This window comes from Monodon monoceros, unplaced genomic scaffold, assembly GCF_005190385.1.
Source record: "Monodon monoceros isolate NGI ecotype Baffin Bay Population unplaced genomic scaffold, NGI_Narwhal_1 Super_Scaffold_6, whole genome shotgun sequence".
NCBI lineage: Eukaryota > Metazoa > Chordata > Mammalia > Artiodactyla > Monodontidae > Monodon > Monodon monoceros.
In genome coordinates, this window is record NW_021703783.1 from 53,751,548 (window position 1) to 53,771,445 (window position 19,898).

At 38.9% G+C, this 19,898-nt stretch overlaps 1 protein-coding gene across 1 annotated transcript; it reads left to right on the forward strand.

Moving 5' to 3' along the window:
• The first annotated feature begins 1,194 nt into the window (after positions 1-1,194).
• Positions 1,195-19,365, forward strand: CCT2 (chaperonin containing TCP1 subunit 2). Its single transcript, XM_029206141.1, has 17 exons — positions 1,195-1,211; positions 1,497-1,553; positions 2,282-2,356; positions 2,461-2,526; positions 3,291-3,402; positions 4,226-4,302; positions 4,435-4,547; positions 5,396-5,598; positions 6,669-6,769; positions 7,065-7,192; positions 9,119-9,222; positions 12,415-12,534; positions 12,903-13,031; positions 13,228-13,331; positions 13,620-13,719; positions 15,141-15,282; positions 19,073-19,365. Exons 2-17 carry the CDS (start codon positions 1,551-1,553, stop codon positions 19,101-19,103), a joined length of 1,608 nt encoding a protein of 535 aa, XP_029061974.1. The 5' UTR covers positions 1,195-1,211; positions 1,497-1,550; the 3' UTR covers positions 19,104-19,365.
• The last annotated feature ends 533 nt before the right edge of the window (positions 19,366-19,898 follow it).

Consider the following 19,898-nt stretch of genomic DNA (forward strand, 5'->3'; position numbering starts at 1 on the left):
GGATTTGGCGCCTCGTGGTTTGTCAATCCCTGGTGTAAACTAACCCTCTTAGCATATATCTGAAGGGTAGAACAATTAAAAATTGAAAATATCAGGACTTCCCTGGTGGTCCAGTGGCTAGGACTCTGCCCTCCCAATGCAGGGGGCCCAGGTTTGATCCCTGGTCAGGGAACTAGATCCCACATGCTGCAACTAAGAGTTCGCATGCTCCAACTAAAGATCCCACATGTGGCAACGAAGATCCCGCATGCTGCAACTAAGACCAGGCGCAGCCAAATATTTTTTTTTTAAATTGAAAACACCCACCAATGTTAACAATTGCCACAATCCAAGAGCTTGCTAAGAGATCAGTTAGTCAAAGGGAGAAAAAGGTATCAGATGCAAAGCTAAACATTTTTTTTAAGTACAAAAATTTTGCTTTAAATGTCCTAGGGGTCAACTTAGAGAAAGTAGAAACTGTTCTTAACAAACGGAAATATTTGGGATTGATTTTGCTCTTTACAAAGACATTATGTAAGAGGATATTAGTCATCTCTACAACTGTGTGTTGGGGGGAGGGGAGAATGAGTGAAATAAAAAACCTCCTGAAAGTGAGCAAGCCGGACAAAGTAAAAGTCTCCATCAGAGCTCACAAGACCTTGTCCTGGACAGCCCAATTGAGAACAGCGTTTTACAATCCAGTAAAAGAAATGTCTTCCTCCATCTTAATAAATAATGTTTAAAATTAAAACAGCAATAAAATATTTAGGAATATAATGGTAAATGTTTTAAAAAGCTCAAAAAGTTGAGAGTGGTTGCTTCTGAGGAGAGGAATTAATGTGGTTGGTGAATTATGTTTTCCATTATTAGTGTTATTGAGCCCAAGCTCGCGCTGCTTGCTGCACAACAGGCCAATAAATCTGGAGGCGAGTTGTTGGGGCAGGAAATACTGACTTTAATCGCAAAGCTAGCGGACCTTGAAAGGGGTGGGGGGGGTGGGGGGGTCCCCTGCGACGTCAACCAATGGCTGAGCGGGACTGCTACCAGTGGCTCTCTAACAGCCACGTGCCTGCCCCACCTCTATTACATTAGTATACAACACTTTAAACTCTGTACATGTAGTACTTTTAAGCAACCTTTTTTAAAGGTTAAATATAAGAAAAAAATTAAACGTGCGAGAAAGAACTCCGTTGCTATGGCAATACCCACAGCGCAGCGTCCCTCCCACCTTGGTGAGTTTTACTCCAAACCTCCGGGCCTCACGCAAAATCTCCAACCCTCCCCTTCCTGGTCCCCAGCGGGTGCCTCGAAAGGGAGCGGAGCGGCAGCCGAGGCCCCGCCCCTCCAGCGGGACTGGCAGCTTTTCCGAACCGCGGGGCTCCCCTCAAACGCTGTGCCCTCCCTTCCCCCAAGGGCGGTGCCAGGGCGAGCGGCGCGCCGGCCGGGGCTCCGCCCCCTGCGGCAGAGCGTGTGGCGTCACTTCCGGTCTCTCTTACTTCCGGCCTCTCTTTCCTCAGGCCTGGGACGCGAGCTGGTGAGGAGTTGTCGTGTGTGCTGAACTCCTCGGAACCATGGTGAGTCTGGCCCTGTAGGCCCTTGCCCAGGGCCTGCCGTCCTCGGCCGTCCTCGGCCGTCCCCCGCCGTCTGCTGCCTCATCTGTATCCCAGCGCCGCGGGCTCCCTGTGTCTGTCCCCGGGCCCGCCGCACGTGGCGCAGGCCGCGGCGTGTGGCCTGCGCCGGGCCCACAGGGGAGGCATGGGCTTGAAGGCCAGCGCCTTGTTGTGACTCGGCCTCTCCACAGCCCCAGAACCTCGAGGCTTGGAGCTCACCCCAAGCGAAGAAATTTCTAGTGCACCGGGCGGGTCGGCGAGACGGGCTTCCCCCTCCCTCTCGGGGCGGGGCCTGGAGCGGCCAGAGGGCAAAGATGGCAGCGAGGCCGCAGCGTCCCCTCGTCCTCCTGGCGGTCGTTGTCGCGCGAGTGGCCTACCACCCCTGCCTGCCTTATCCTTAGTTTAAAATCATCTTTGCCATCTTTGGTCTGGCCATACTTACAGTCGATCTCTTTGGGGTAGAATTTTTATTCCTGAAGCGCTTAGAGATCCAAAATGCAATGTCACCTAAGTCCCTCCTTCCGCTTTAAATAAATGACTGCTCCGATGATAGCTTCATTTGTTTAAAAAAGTACCCTGTGCCGTAAATTAATTTTCTCTTAGGTATCTACTTGTAAGTCTAGTGGAAGGCATCAAAGTACATGTGTTAAAGAATACTGGTATTCAAACTGAGTCTTGGTTTTCTTTTTTAGGCGTCCCTTTCCCTTGCACCTGTTAATATCTTCAAGGCTGGAGCTGATGAAGAGAGAGCAGAGACAGCTCGTCTGGTAAGACTTTATCTCATTCTTATAAAGATACAGTAGTTTTTTTGGTTTTTAAAAAATTTTAAGCCTGTGAAGTTGATTTTGACCATCTCTGATTTTTATTCCAGTCTTCTTTTGTTGGTGCCATTGCTATTGGAGACTTGGTAAAGAGCACGTTGGGACCCAAGGGCATGGTAAGAAAAACAGGCGATTTAAATTTTTTAATGTTGTTTTAGAGCCGTTAGAGATACAAAAACTTCTTTTGGATGCTTTGTTGTCTTTAAAACTTAACTGTTAATTGTAAAAGTTAAGATATGGATATATACTCCTTACTGAAAATCAAAACAGAACCCATATGGCTAAAGTCCCCTTCGATCACTATCCCCAGTGCCACTCACCTCCCCAGTGGCAAACACTGTTACCATTTGGATATAAATCTAACCAATGTCTTTATTTTTATGTAGATGTACAGGTATTTTATGTATTATAAGATATTATATATTCTCCCTGTAATAGATAACATTGTTTTGTTACGTGATAGATATTATTTGTATGTACTTTTTCTGTAGCTTGGCTTTTTTAATTCCTTTCAGTATAAATAGATATACTGCTTCCTCTCACTGTCAAATAGTATTCTGTATCTTGCTTCTTTTATAGTTTGTATTTATTACTGTATTGTGAGGGACCCTTAGTTTGCGTTCATTGCTTTTGCTATTACAGTATCGGAACAGCCTTGTTCATGTCTCTCTGTTCTTCTGCTGTCTTTAGGGGTAGACAAAGGTTAGGACACCAAGGTTTGCTTTTGGGGGGAGTGTATGCAATGAAAAAATTTAAATGTATTCTGCCAGATAACCATCCAGAGTATTTACACATTAGCAATATATGAGAGTACTGATGAATCTGTGCGTTCTTCCAGATGTACTTATATCTTAACTTGAACCAAATATGTTCCTTTTAGGACAAAATTCTGTTAAGCAGTGGACGAGATGCTTCTCTTATGGTAACCAATGATGGTGCAACTATTTTAAAAAACATTGGTGTGGACAATCCAGCTGCTAAAGTTTTAGTTGGTGAGTCTGAGGATGACATTTTGTTAACATTTGGAAACAATTTTAAATAGGCTGTGTTGACTGTCCTTTCGATTCATTGATTATTTACTTTTTAATTGATTATTATCGTTATTAAAATGCAAGCTTCTCGATGTGGTATATATACACAATGGAATATTTCTCAGCCATAAAAAAGAATGAAATAATGCCATTTTCAGCAACATGGATGGACCTAGAGATTATTGTACAAAGTGAAGTAAGTAAGTCAGAGAAAGACAAATACCACATACTATCACTTATATGTGGAATCAAATATGACACAAATGAACCTATCTATGAAACAGGAACAGACTCACATACAGAACAGACTTGTGGTTGCCAAGGGTGGAGGGGAAGGGATGGATTGGGAGTTTGGGATTAGCAGATGCACACTATTATATATAGAATGGATAAACAACAAGGTCCTACTGTGTAGCATAGAGAATTATATTCAGTATTCTATGTTAAACCATAATGGAAAAGAATATGAAAAAGAATATATATATGTGTACAACTGAACCACTTTGCTGTACAGCAAAAATTAGCACAGCATTGTAAGTCAGCTATACTTCAGTAAAATTTTTTTTAAAATACAGTCTTCTGGAGTGCCATGTACTTACTGATGGTAAAACTACTGTATTTCAGGCTGAAAAGTTCAAAGAATTTGTCAGGTGAGGAAACCTAGATAAGTGAGGTTTAGATTGGTAGTGGATATATTTGGAGAATTAGGTAAGTTACCAAGAAGCAATTTAAAAAGCAGAATCTAATGTAAGTGAGTTAATAACTAGCTTTTTTCCCCCCCTAGATATGTCAAGGGTTCAAGACGATGAAGTTGGTGATGGCACTACCTCTGTTACTGTTTTAGCAGCAGAATTACTAAGGGTAAGAATATCTGAGCAACTTCAACTTCGTCTTATTGGGGTTTTTTTGCTACTGTGGTTTTGAGTATCAGAAGTAATCAACTTCTTACTACAGATTTAGTATTCATGCTTGTCTTCCACTGTTTATTAATAGGAAGCAGAATCTTTAATTGCAAAAAAGATTCATCCACAGACCATTATTGCGGGTTGGAGAGAAGCCACAAAGGCGGCAAGACAGGCTCTGTTGAATTCTGCAGTCGATCATGGGTCGGTATACCAAAACACTACTGTTTCAAACATTTAATGTTTAAGTGTTCTTTTCGAAATACAGTCAATGCAGGAAGTCTAGAGAGCAGTGAAAAGCATACACAAACATTCTATTGGCTCATCCTGCCTCAATAAAACCCAGAAAAACCCCACCTTACCCCCCAGAGGTAGTAACTAAAGTTAAAGTTTGGGTTTCCAGGGGTTTTTTTGCACGTATAATCACAATAAATAGTATCATTGTATAGAGGGTTTTTTAGCCTCTTTAACCTAGTTGAATAACTAGAAAAGTTTCGAGGTGTCAGTGTTTTCTGTAATATTAGTTTTAGTAGAGGTATGCATTTGATTTTGTGACTGCTATAATTCACCTATCTATAATTGGAGATTTGTGTTTCGACAGTTTTTAGCTTTATAGTGTTGTGACAGACTTGTTACTTTAGAAAGTAAGTATAATTGCTGTGTCCAAAGATATGTATGTATTTAAAGGCAATTTTATTTACCTTACAAGTAGTGCTCTAGAAAAAATTCATTAATTTACAGTCCCACTAGCTGTATAACAATGCCTCGTTTCCCATGTTCTTGAAATTTTTGTTTGCTTGTGTTTCTCTTTCGGTAGTTTGCCAGCTTGGTGGGGAAAATAGTATCCTTTAATTTGTATTTCTTGATTACTGATAAGGTTTAATTTTTTTCATGGGACTTAGAGCCCTGACTGGTTGAGGTGAAAGTCTATTGACAAAAAAGTATCTGGATAAATTTTGAAAAGTAAAACAGGGTTGATAACTTCAGAGAAGCATTTTAAGAACCGGCCTGAGTTTTTTTGTTCGTTTTTTTGTTTTGTTTTGCTTTTTTAGTTCTGACGAAGTTAAATTCCGTCAAGATTTAATGAACATTGCAGGAACAACATTATCTTCAAAACTTCTTACTCATCACAAAGACCACTTTACTAAGTTAGCTGTGGAAGCCGTTCTCAGACTGAAAGGCTCTGGTAATCTGGAGGCAATTCATGTCATCAAGAAGCTAGGAGGAAGTATGGTAGATTCCTATTTAGATGAAGGTATGTACATTTTGAATACGGGAAAGGAAGCCTTGACCAGTTGTTGAAAACTAAGTACTGAGTGAATCCACTTTTAGTTAGTCAGGACTAGTGACACTTTGCAAAGCCAGAAAACTTGTCTTTAAGGACACAAATCATATTGCAGCCATTTTTGTCATCTTAATTCATTTGTTATATTGACAGTGTGCTTGATCTTCTCAAACTATCCCAGCATTTCTTTTGATAACCTCTAGGTTTTACTTTATACCATGAAGTAAGTTAGTCTCTAATAAAGAGAAGTAGTTGGCTTTGTTTTTTTGTTTTGTTTTTTGTTTTGTTTTTGCGGTATACGGGCCTCTCACTGTTGTGGCCTCTCCCGTTGCGGAGCATAGGCTCCGGATGTGCGGGCTCAGTGGCCATGGCTCACGGGCCTAGCCGCTCCACGGCATGTGGGATCTTCCCGGACCGGGGCACGAACCCATGTTCCCTACATCGGCAGGCGGACTCTCAACCACTGCGCCACCAGGGAAGCTCCGAGTAGTTTTTTGTTTTTTTTTTTTTTTTTTTTTAAACTAGAAGTCAGCTATTGTCAAATGGCACTTTTTCCAGGATTACATGTATTCTCTAGGAAGGGTTTGGGTAGGTCATACCAATTAGTTGGCAGGTGTTGAGAATATAGTTTCTGGTGTTCTTGAAGAGTGATAAATGAGTTAGCAGCTGCAATTTCCTTAATAATAGTATGTTTTGTTCTTACAGTGTGAATTTTTCAAAGCATCTTCACAGTGTATTCACAAAATAAACGGTAGAAAGTGTAGGCATTCTATTCTACAGAGAAGGAAAAAATGGGGTAAATTGTGCTTTACAGTTTCTGCTCTACCAGTTAGTGATTTGGAGTCTGGGTTTTGTTGCAAAAATGCATGTTGTTTGTCTCTGTTTCACAGGAGTAACAATTCTGAAAATATTCTTGATTGAATTTATATGTAAGGGCTGTATAGCATTTCTAAAAGAGTAATTTGATAAAGCAGATTACCTTAAAAGATTTATTAACACAGCCTTGAAATATGTAATACAATACTATCCTTATATTGTAGGCTTTCTGTTGGATAAAAAAATTGGAGTAAATCAACCAAAGCGAATTGAAAATGCTAAAATTCTTATTGCAAATACTGGTATGGATACAGACAAAATTAAGGTACGTTAAACTACATTTCTTGGAATTCTGATTGCTAGCTACTGTAAACTTGGGCTGGTAATCAGTTGCACTAATAAAAACCCTTATAGGGTTTATATACATTTGAATGTATATTTATTCTTACATAGTTTCTTAGCTTCTGATTTTATATATATAAATATATGTTTATATTGTACACATGCATACACACATGCACACATAGTTTTTGGTGTATTTACATTAAAAAGTTTAAATATGCTATGAAACTTGCAAGTAAGGAAAGTGATGCTATTTTTTATGATTTCCTTTGTCTTAGATATTTGGTTCCCGGGTAAGAGTTGATTCTACAGCAAAAGTTGCCGAAATAGAACATGCAGAAAAGGAAAAAATGAAGGAGAAAGTTGAACGTATTCTTAAGCATGGGATAAATTGCTTTATTAACAGGTCTGTGTATGCTTGTGCTAACAATATTTATAATAATCCAAGAAAGGATTGTTTTCTGCAAAGATTTAGGAAAATTCTTTTATATTGAATTTAGTTATTTAGGAAGTGTTTTTTTCCAAATGTAAATAAAAGTGTACAGCAAGGCATTTGCCTTACAATGATTTTAGTGAAAATGTATGTTAATATACTTTATTAAACTTTTTTGTGTCAACAATAACAGTTTTCTGGTTTGGCAGTTACATTATTAGTTTGGGCTGTAGTATACCTGTATTTGGAAGAGAGAGTTAATTCCACATTAAATGATGGGGGTTTGAAGTAGGAAAAAGCTAATGGTAGCATAGGAATAAAACAAGGATGAAGAGGTGAAAAGTATTAAGAGTTTTAGTGCTTATCTTTAATTTGTGTGAAGAAAATATGTGTAAACCTTCCCCATGTATTCTTAATATTCAGTATCTAAGGTTTTTATGGATTATTTTGAATGGAGAAAAATACCAAGAGAAACGGCATTTCAGTGAAAAGGCAGTAGTTAACTTTGAGAGAGAGATTTACCATTTGATGGAAAATAATTGTTTTAAGCCAAATGTATGTGGGCTTTTAGAAGTTAGTTACTAGGGACTTCCCTGGTGGTACAGTGGTTGGGAATCCGCCTGCCAATGCAGGGAACAGGGGTTCGAGCCCTGTTCTGGGAAGATCCCACATGCGGCGGAGCAGCTAAGCCCGTGTGGCACAACTACTGAGCCTGTGCTCTAGAGCCCACGACCCACAAAAAGCTAGTTTCTAAACTTCTATGAGATCTATGATTCTGATAAGGCACATTTTGCTTAGCAGTGCTTTATACTAGTTATGAAATTTTTTTCTTCGGCTTTTTTTAAGTTACAAACTTTTAAACAGATGTCCTTTTTACTCCTGTTGTATGAGTAACATTTGCTCATTTTGGGAGGTTTGAAAGTATAAAGAAGGAACAGAATTCTCCCAGAAATTCTTTTATTAAGTTGATTCGTGGTGTGTGTGTATGTTGTTTCAATTCTTCATTTAGTTGTGATCATATGGTATAAACTTTATAACATGCTTTTTTTGACCTAACAGTATATATATTTTACTTACTAAAATTACAAATTTTTCATAATTGGTAAGTTGAGATTTACACAAACACTCTCTTCACAGACATTGGAAAGTTTTCTACATAAAAATTCTTACATATATCTTCATTTAATTAATATCTGAATTTTCTTGCTGTAGATTCTCAGGAGTAGAATCAAAGCATATAAACATAGATAAGAGTTTTGTTTTGGCTTTCGGTTTTTTACTAAATTTATTTTTTTAATTTATTTATTTTTGGCTGCGTTGGGTCTTGTTGCTGCGCGCGGGCTTTCTGTAGTTGGCGGCGAGCGGGGGCTACTCTTTGTTGCGGTGCGTGGGCTTCTCATTGTGGTGGCTTCTCTTGCTGTGGAGCACAGGCTCTAGGCGTGCGGGCTTCAGTAGTTGTGGCTTGTGGGCTCTAGAGCACAGGCTCACCAGTTGTGGCACATGGGCTTAGTTGTTCTGCGGCATGTCGGATCGTCCTGGACCAGGGCTTGAACCCGTGTCCCCTGCATTGGCAGGCGGATTCTTAACCACTGCGCCACCAGGGGAGCCCATAGATACGGGTTTTGATGCACTACTGCTAAATTGCTTTTCAGAATTATTGGTTCATTTTATACTGTCAATGGCAATATATAAAACAATACCCATTTTCAGTACTAACATGGATGCACTAGTATAATTTATAAAGTATTATACAATAATAAGTAAGAAATGTTATCTTGTTCTAATTTGCATTTCTTTGATTACTGGTGAGGTAAAAAAATTTTCATGTCTTTTAGTCTAATGTATTTTATCTTGTGAAGTAACCACTTTGAACAATATTTTTTTATATTTTATTTATAGGCAATTAATTTATAATTATCCTGAACAGCTCTTTGGTGCTGCTGGTGTTATGGCTATTGAGCATGCAGATTTTGCAGGTGTGGAACGCCTCGCTCTTGTCACAGGTATGGGAAAAAGGCATTAATTTCTAACATAATAATTACTCCTGGATTTACTGAGTGTTAGTGTATTTAACTCATTGCTAAGAGGACAAAGAGATTCCCTTAAGGATCCTAGAATCTAAAGTTATTCTGAAATCTGACATACTTTTTGATATCTTTACATTATTTTTAATATACCAAGTTAAATGCTAGCTTCGCCATAGGTGTAGGTTTATTTTTGCCGTTTTTTTGTTTTTTTTTTTTTTGCGGTCCGCGGGCCTCTCACTGTTGTGGCCTCTCCCGTTGCGGAGCACAGTCTCCAGACGCGCAGGCCCAGCGGCCATGGCTCACGGGCCCAGCCGCTCTGCGACATGTGGAATCTTCCCGGACCGGGGCACGAACCCGTGTCCCCTGCATCGGCAGGCGGACTCTCAACCACTGTGCCACCAGGGTAGCCCCTGTGTTGTTTTAAAGATACTGTCTTTTCTCACAAATCCACAGGACCACTGTTCTAAACATAGTCTAAATAAACTGAAGCTAAAAAAAAGGAGTCTTTTTTTTGTTTTTTGTTTCTTTTGGCTGTGTCGAGTCTTAGTTGCGGTATGCTGGATCTTTGTTGTGGCACGCGGGCTTCTCTTCATTAATGGAGTGCAGTTTAGTTGATCCGCAGCATGTGGGATCTTAGTTCCCCGACCACGGAACGAGCCCACGTCCCCTGTGTTGAAAGGTGGATTCTTAACCACTGAACCACCAGGGAAGTCCCAAAAAAAGGAGTCTTAAGTCTTACCTAGTTTATTCATTTAATTTTAGTGCTAAGTGAGCAGTTGAATGCTTTATGCCCTGTGTGATAGTGCAGTTGGAATAGTAACCTTTATTGAACATTTAACTATATGCCAGACAGTGGGTCAAATACTTAAGCATTACTTCTGTTAACTTTTTAAAATTTATGAAAGTAATAAACGTTGAATAAGTGTGAAACATTCCAGCAACGTATGATGAAAAGTAGTTTACTCCAGTATCCTTCAGTAGACATATATGAGTTTTATAATCCGAGTATAGACTAGAAAGTGTGTCTACAGGTATGTCTACATCAAAGAGACATAGAGTGCAGTTGTTCACTTAAATTTGTTCTAGTAATGGTTTTTAAAGTAACCTCTAAACAGCCCTTGAAAACTAAGTATAACAGTCTTTATCCTCTAACTTTCAGGCATTTGAAAATGAATGAATAGGCTGGAAAGTTGGCTTGCTATCTGGCAGTGAGAATTAAGGAGAGTGGGGTTTTAGATGTAAAGCCACTAGGAACATCAGATTCAGTTCAGAACTGCTCTGTGTATTAGAAGAAATTAAATTATACTAAGCAGGTGGTAGGATTGGTCTCATTTCAAAATAACTTCTTAAGCCATTTTTAATAATTTGAGAAGCATAGTGTTCTGACCTAAAAAGAGACATTTTACTTTCATTAATTATTTGGAAATGGGTTTACTTGATTTAAAAGTTATTACATACTTGATGCTTAAGGTAATAAAACTTATGATGCTCATGTTTACTTAATTCTTCCCTTAATGCAACAGAATTAAAGACATGACATAAGAACTGTGAATGATACAGCACATTCATGGGATAAGTTGATATCATAAGGACTTGATAACATGAAATTGCCACATACACTCAGGAGAAAATTAACTGCACCAAGCACACCAAACTGTATGGCTGTGAAGTAGACTCCATGGTGGCTCCCATCCTTAGTAACATCTGTTGTCAAGATGTGTGAAATTGCTTCTTGCAAATGTCTAGAAATATTTTGTAAGCAGATGCACATGAATGAGTGTAGGATAAGTGAAAATTCTCATAAGCCAAATTGGTCTCATTTGGGGGATATGATGTCCCGAACATCTATTGTGTCACACATCTAGATACAATGCAGTCTCAGGAATTTGCCAACCACAAGTAAGAAGAGCTTCAACTATACAGATTATGAGTATAAATTAGTGGAGTTGGGAAGACCAGAGTCCCTTTTATAAATTAATTGTAAAATAGAAATAAAGCATCAGTTATTCAGCAGATTTATCAGTAAGGTGTGGGGAAAGGGGTTGGTTGATGATTGAGGGAATCTATTAAAAGAGAGAGTAATGAACTAGAGAAAAGGATTTAATTTTATTTATATATTTTTTGGCCAAGCCGCGTGGCATAAGTTACCCGATCAGGGATTGAACCCATACCCCCTGCAGTGGAATTGCAGAGTCTTAACCACTGGACTGCCAGGGAAGTCTGAGAAAAGGATTTTAAAATTGAAACCTAACTTTTGCTTAATTAAGAACCAGGAAAGGAAGTGTTTATAGCATGGAAGATGGAGGGAAAATAGGAATAAAAATAATACCTAAGGAATAAAATGAATTTAGTTTGTTTTTTTTTTTGTTTTTTTTTTTTTTTGCGGTACGCGGGCCTCTCACTTGTGGCCTCTCCCTTTGCGGAGCACAGGCTCTGGACGCGCAGGCCCAGCGGCCATGGCTCATGGGCCTAGCCGCTCCGCGGCATGTGGGATCTTCCCGGACCAGGGCACAAACCCGTGTCCCCTGCATCGGCAAGCAGACTCTCAACCACTGCGCCACCAGGGAAGCCCGAATTTAGTTTTTTGACTTCTCCTTAAGTTTGCTCTGGGAAATCCTCAGTATACATTTCCCCTTTTTTCTAGGCCCAAGTGCTCACTATTTTAAGCAGTTCCTAGTGTCAGTACATCTGTTGATATAATAAAATTAGTCAAATATTTTCATGTTTTGTTTTGGGATATTGGTTCATAAGAGTACTGGTCTTCTATATTGAATTCAGAAGAGAATTTGAATTTAAATTCAGGCTTAAAGGTAAATGTCAGAATCTCAATTGAGGTGGTATTATTACACAGTGTGTCCATATAGGTCTGAAGCCAGATTGCTTGTATTTGAATTTCAGCTTCATATTTGTTCAAACTATGTAACCTTGGATAAGAAACTAAACATTTCTTTGCCTCAGTTTTACCACTTCTAAATGGGGTGATAAATGAAGCCTGTCTTATTAGGGTTGTTGTGAAGATTAAATAATTAGTTTGTATGAATTGCTTCAGAGTGCTTGGTGTATAGTAAGCAGTCAACTTAAATATTATGTTTTCTGTTCATTACTGCTTGTTAGAAAACAAATTTTAAACCTGTTATGTGTTTAATTAATGTATATTTTTGTTCATAGGTGGTGAAATTGCATCTACCTTTGACCACCCAGAACTAGTGAAGCTTGGAAGTTGCAAACTTATTGAGGAAGTCATGATTGGAGAAGACAAACTGATTCACTTTTCTGGGGTAGCCCTTGGTGAGGGATTATGTAGATCCTGGTTTAGGTTCCTAAATCTTTAGTAGCCTCTTTTGAAGTGAAAGAAACAGTTACTAGTTACTATGGTTATTGGAATGTATGTCTTAGTTCCTGAGAAATTCTAATTTCAATCTCTTGAGGGCAGCCTCATGTTAACTTTGTGTTGTGAACAGTGCATATTCAATATAGTTGTTTTAGATAGCTTAGAACTGTTAGGAGTGTGGATTGTTAGCAAAGAGAAGGTAGCAATGGAAGACATGTCAGCTTTCAAAACCGAGTATAACCTATATAAGTAATAGAAGGCAAACTTTTATGTTTTATAACTAAGTGTTCACTGTGACATAATATTATTATTTTTTTAACTTTAGGTGAGGCTTGCACCATTGTTCTGCGTGGTGCCACTCAGCAAATTTTAGATGAAGCAGAAAGATCTTTGCATGATGCTCTTTGTGTTCTTGCCCAAACTGTGAAAGATTCTAGAACAGTTTATGGAGGAGGTAAGCATTTGAAAAATATTGAACATATTTTATTTCTTGAAGTGTAGTAGTGGCTTTGGCTTTAATGTTTCTTATAGGAACTTCATATTGTTTTCGCACTTAATAGTTAATGCTTAATATATCTTAAGGGAAGTCTAATTTAGTGTCTGGTAGACAGCTAAGCATAATGAGATGTTCTTGGATTTTTAATCTGTAGGCTGTTCTGAGATGCTGATGGCTCATGCTGTGACACAGCTTGCAAGTAGAACACCAGGCAAAGAAGCCGTTGCAATGGAGTCTTATGCTAAAGCCCTGAGAATGGTAAGTTAATGAAAAAGAGAGCCTTGAATTTAAATTTTGTAGGTATTGATGGTTTTTAAATGAATCCATTCTTCTCTCTTGGGCAGAAAATACTTAACTTTCTTGGCTTTAAGAATTGGTTCACACTGCTTAAATTTGATTTTGGAGTTTATCCTCTTTATGAGCAGTAATTAAAAGGAAGCAGGTTTTACGTTGTCTCTAAATGTATAATTTTAGAAAGCTTTTCTTATAGTTAGTAAATTAACTTTCTTTTAGTAGAATAGTTACCATGTCTTCTTCACTTCATAGTTGCCAACTATCATAGCTGACAATGCAGGCTATGACAGTGCAGATCTGGTGGCACAGCTTCGAGCAGCCCATAGTGAAGGCAATACAACTGCTGGACTGGGTAAGAAATTAATTGGGACCATGTGGTCTTTTTTTTTTTTTGGCTGCGTTGGGTCTATGTTGCTGTGCGTGCGTGGGCTTACTCTAGTTGCAGCAAGTGAGGGTTACCTTTTGTTGATGTGCACAGGCTTCTCTTGTTGCAGAGCACAGGCTTAGGTACATGGGCTCAGTAGTTACGGCACATGGGCTTAGTTGCTCCGTGACATGTGGGATCTTCCCGGACCAGGGCTCGAACCGTTGTCCCCTGTGTTGGCAGGTGGATTCTTCACCACTGCGCCACCAGGGAAGCTCCTGTGGTAGTTGTTCAGAGTAACTCTTGACCAGGTTCTTTTATTTTTTTTTATTTTTTAAAAATGATGAATTCTCATAACCATATAAAAGATTCCTGTGACCCTTGCCTTTATAGCCGTTATACATTCTAGAAAAATGTTTAACTTCATAATCTCTACACTGTCAAAATTTTATTATTCCCTAAGGGGGGGTGTAACATTAGTTAGAAGATTTTTAACTTGTTTGTTATGTAACGACCGTAGGATTTAAGTATATAAAAACAGTACTTACGTTCTCAAATGAGTGTAAACTTTACTGTATCTCTTATAATTAGTATTAACTCCTAATCTCACAGTAAACTTATTCTGAGACATTCTTTTTTTTTTTTTTATTGTGGTACGCGGGCCTCTCACTGCTGTGGCCTCTCCCGTTGCGGAGCACAGGCTCCAGACGTGCAGGCTCAGCGGCCATGGCTCACAGGCCCAGCCGCTCCACGGCATGTGGGATCCTCCCGGACCAGGGCAAGAACCCGTGTCCCCAGCATCAGCAGGTGGACTCTCAAGCACTGTGCCACCAGGGAAGCCCTATTCTGAGACATTCTTGAGAGTAGATCTCTGTTACATAACATAAAAATGGCCAAAAAGAGGACTTAATTCAGATTGGAAAATTTCCCAGCAAAATGTCTAGGACATAAAAGGAACAATTTTAGAGGGTAGATAGTCCTGTCACTGGACAAGAGAGAGGTTAAGGAATAATCTGTCAGAAAATGAAGGGGGATTCTAATAAGAAAGGTAGATGACTTCTAAATTCTCTTCCAGTTCTTAAGAATCCATGGTGTGTTCAGTGATGAGCAAATTTTCTGCAGTTTTATTTGTAGATAGAGAAAGATGGGTGATACAGTGTTGTGTATAAATTTTTCATTATTTGACATAGTTACTCTCCATTGATACAGATGATCAGTAGTTGACCTTCCAGTTTTCTAAAAGGCTTTCCTTGAGTGATAGTCTGATGAGAATGCTCTAACTAAATTGAGTAGTTAGTTGTAATCTTATTTTTTATAAGTCAGGATTAATTTTGAGACAACATTAGGTATGTTTTGTAACATCATTAGATATGTTAAGATTAGTTGTTTATTTAGTAAATACTTTCCAGATATGAAGGAAGGTACCATTGGAGATATGGCAATGCTGGGTATAACAGAAAGTTTCCAAGTGAAGCGACAAGTTCTTTTAAGTGCAGCTGAAGCAGCAGAGGTGATTCTACGTGTGGACAACATCATCAAGGCAGCACCAAGGTATCATAACACTTTAAAGAACATTTCTTAGGAAAAATTAACATGGAAACAAAAAATAGGTATATTTTTGATAATTGTAGTTGATGGGAAGTGGAGCCATTTTGTTTAGATAACAGTATTTTGCAAGTTATTTAAAATATGTAATCACACAACTCTTAGATTTAAGCCAGAAAAGCTTAGGTGGGAGAAGGGTGTGGTAACACAGGGTAGCCCTCAAGATCGAAAGGGCACATAAAGAGCCAGGCTTGGGAAGGTCAAAAACCAGAGAACTTGGGGGTGGGCGTGTAGTAGTAAGAACTGATGTCTGTTTACCAGGATGAGTTGGGTTTAGTCATTTTCTGTCCTGGGTACACTTTTTCATATATACATTCTTAAGCACATAATATGCAGAGTTCCCTACATGTTCCTATTCCAGCAGCATTTTTTTTTTTTTTCTTTTTTCTTTTGGCCGTGCCGTGTGGCATGCGGGATCTTAGTTCCTTGAGGCTTCGCCCCCTGCAGTGGAAGCGTGGAGTCTTATCCACTGGACTGCCAGGGAAGTCCCTCCAGCAGCTTTTCTGAGATGAAAATTCTTTTAAAAACTCATTCACACAAAAATGATTAAGTGGCCAGAGAAATCTTAACATTTGAAGATTCAGTTAATAATTTTAATTAATTAATTAACTACTAATTGCTAATTAGTAGTTACGAAAACCATTTATTTTACCTGTTAGTGGAAGTTCAGGGAGAGGGAAGGGGATGGTGGCTTGGACCAGTAGATAGAGGTGAAGGTGGTGAGAAGGGATTGATAATAGATCTATTTTTGAAGGTAAAGCCGGCAGAATTTGATGATGGGTTGGATATAAGGTCTGTGATGAAAGGGATTGGATAATTCAAGGGTGTTTGGGGCGGGGGGAGTGTCTTATAAGGTTTTTATTCAGAGCGCCTTAATAATTGCCACATTTCTCCAATACGTTAAACACACTTCCATTTCTTCCAAGGATAGAAAGAAAAAAAGAACAATTCTAAATAAATTTCATCAGAAAAATCTGAATTGTGTTTTTTTTTTTTTTTGCGGTACGCGGGCCTCTCACTGTCGTGGCCTCTCCCGTTGCGGAGCACAGGCTCTGGACGTGCAGGCTCAGCGGCCATGGCTCACGGGCCCAGCCGCTCCACGGCATGTGGGATCTTCCCGGACCGGGGCACGAACCTGTGTCCCCTGCATCGGCAGGTGGACTCTCAACCACTGTGCCACCAGGGAAGCCCTGAATTGTGTTTTAACATGACAGTATTAAGCATTTTTAATTCAGGAATAAAACATGGAAATTCCTAGCAAACAAAACAACAGTTACAAACCAAAAAAAAAAGAAAAAAGAGTACTGGGGCCCGTAATTCAAGGTTTTTGTTGAGAAAAGTAAGAGTTTCTCTTAGGTGGAGGAAGGCTTTGGGAGGGAAGATGGGGGTTTTCCGTTTTTGGACATTTGAGATGTCTGTTGAGAAAGCGGTTAGTTGGATAGTTGAGTCTGTAGTTCAGGGGAGAAGTTTGAGCTGTAGTTATAAATTTAGGAGTTGTCAGCCTGTACGTGTTATATAAGGCCATGAGACTGATTGAGTCCCCAAGAGAGTGAACGTAGCTAAAGAAGGGAAAGGGTTTTTTTTAGGACTGAGTGCTTGAGAATTCCAGTAATAAGTTTGGGAAGATTCAGAGCAACCATCAAGGGTCACTAAGAAGGATTGTGAAGTTTAGGTAATTATTAAACTGGATGATGGATACATGAGGATTCATTATACAACCTCTACTTTTATACATACTTTTGAAATTTCCCATAATACAAAATGCTAAGGTTGCGGGGTGTGGGGTGCCACTGAGATAGGAGGAAAACCAAGGGAATGTGTGTCCCAGAAGCCAAATTAAGGAAGTATTTGGGGAGGAGGAGTGGTCAACTGCCAAGATGATGCAAATAGGTCGAGTAAGATAAGGACTGAAAATTGATCCTAAAAATTCGATTCAGCAACAGAGGTCGGTGGTAGTCTTAACGAGCAGTTTTAGTGGAATAGAGGGGGCAGAAGTCTGAAGTAAATTCGATAGAGGCTGGGAAAAGAGAAGTTGGAGGAAATGTACGTAGACTACTTCTTCGGGGAGTGTATTGTGAATGGGAGTCGAGAAGTGGGATAGTAGCTAGAGGAGGTATGGGTCATTACTGTGACAATTCCGTGTGTGTAAGTGGGAGCAGTTTCATAGAGAGGAATGATCGATGCAGAAGAGGGGTGCAGTCCACCAGCAGCTGCTGGATCTGGAGAACAGAGGAGGACAGGAGGGAAGTAGCAATGTTACTAGGAAAGTATACCCTAAGTGGACTAAGTTCTTTGTGCAGAATCCTGCAGCACTCCTTTCATTGGCTCTCTTCTATGAATGGCAACTATCCTCTTACTATTAAAGGAAGGAAAGAGTAGAAAATAATGATTTGGATGTGGAGAGAAAGCTGAAACGCTATTCAAATCTACTGTCGTGAGTGGAAAGGACTGGGCTGAAAAATCTAGATTCTCTGCTCCTGGTATTGGGAGGATAGGGTAATAAGGAGCACTCATACTTTGAAGTGGAAAAATAGTGAGAGAAGGAAAAGTTGACACAGTTTTCCTGGAAGCAGTGCCGCCAAAGGTGGTTAAATACAGTTACAGTGTCTGATGTCTTCTAGCAGAATGATAGCAAAAGGAAACTGAGTTCTATAAGTAAAATTTTCTGACTTGGGAGCAAGGTCACATAGCTGCACCCACCCTCAGAAATCTTTGTTATACCTTAGTACCTTCCAACCACATTTGAAATATAAACTATAGTACCTCGTTTGATCTGATATCACTGTTTTCAAAGTTTAAGTGTCTCTTTTAAATATATTAGAAATTTGCGTAATTTGCAGTAAAGAGACATGAGTAATTTTGTTTAACTCAGCCTTCCCAAATGTACTGGGCTATGCACTTCTTTTCAAACTCATTATTAACCTCCAGGAAATTAATTTTTCAGATCAGTGCTTTGTGACAGCTGCTTGATAACTTTTTCTATATTGACATCCTTGGGTCATACTCCTATCAGCTACCGAGGTTGGAAGGTTTATACTGTATGATCCCAGTATGCTGTACTCTCTGGATCTGCTTTTATGCCTTTTCTGCTTCTCAAGTGTTGTGCTTGCCTCTAGAAGCAGTGTTTCCACAGTCATTAAGTAAAAAATTTCGCTAGTATCCGTACCACGCCCCCTTCCTGATTCAGTATGTATGGTCACCAGAAAATAAAAGTTTTAACATCACAGGTGTGAGAGGTACTGCTGGCATACTTTAGTGAATTACCTAACCCCATCACCAGCTTATCTATTGGCATTTGTTTTTGTTCATTTAGAATAGTGATCCAGAGGTTTTAATGTAGAAACCCCAAAGCCTTGTCATTTTACAACTTCTGATTGAGAGAACCATCTTTGACTAATTTAGTAAAATTCACTAAAGTATTGGTTAAAAATATGAATTAACCATTTTCTGGAGAATACATATTTGGTAAGTAGGTTGTTTGGATGAGAAGCTGAGAACTGCTGAATACCTACAGGCCTTCACATTCCACAGATTTTTCCTGTTCTCTTACTAATACAATAATTAAGGGATGTTAATTGTGAGGTAGAAACATTCTGTTTATACATTTAAAATTGGTTTTAGTAAAAGTAGGATTATAGCTATGTTTGTATTTAATATAGACCTTTGGTTACAATCATGCTTTTCATTGTCACCGTTGCCTTTGTTTTCTTAACCGTACGTTTTATGATTCTTGCAGGAAGCGTGTCCCTGATCACCTCCCCTGTTAAGCATTCCCATATGCTCTTGAGCTCTGGAGCAGTTCATAGTAAAGTTGTGTTTGAAAGACCTTGACCTCCTGAAAGAAGACTATAGAATTGAAGTTTACCTGTGGCTGTTATATCCTTAAGATTTGGACATTTAACTGACCTTCTATTTTAACATGGGTCTAATTTATTTGCTATTTCATTTTCCATAAAATTCAGTTGATTTAAGAGTTCGTTTCTCATACTGTGCATCAAAATAAAAATTTGAACAGTTACCTAGTTCTTACCTGACTTTAGTGATTTGTATCCCGTTTTAACTCTGCTTAATGGGAGTGAATGATTATAGTTTCAGTGTAGAGTTTCCAGCTTAACTAATGATTGATGTTACACATTTTTGAAAAAAATTATCCTGATTAATGTAAGTCCAAGTGAGATGTGATAAACTTACATTAATCTTTTGATTCTCAATCATACATAACATTTATTAACCATTTTATTTTGTGAAAGTACCATATACTTTAGTACTCTTCTACTTTTCTATAGTCTAAGTACTGTCTCTTACATAGGAAAAAAATTATGGTGGCTTCTGTTACTTCAAGGTGAAAGATATTTTAAATGTTGGTAGCTACAAGCTGCTTCAGGCACCTCTTTTTATAGGGTATGGATATAGTTAGACGTAAGCATTGTTGTTTGTTGTTTTGTTAGGGTTTCTTGTTTTTGTTTTTGGCAAATGGATCCTAGATAGAGTGTAAGTATGTGCTGAGTTTGATGGTTTAAATGTAAATTTAGATTCGGAGGTTATTGATTTGTCAGTATACA

Excerpts from the sequence above, each read along its gene's own strand:
- CCT2 (XM_029206141.1), top strand. Across the intron at positions 4,548-5,395 it reads AATTCTGCAGTCGATCATGG|TTCTGACGAAGTTAAATTCC; the intron begins GTCGGTATACCA and ends TTGCTTTTTTAG. Across the intron at positions 6,770-7,064 it reads TGGATACAGACAAAATTAAG|ATATTTGGTTCCCGGGTAAG; the intron begins GTACGTTAAACT and ends CCTTTGTCTTAG.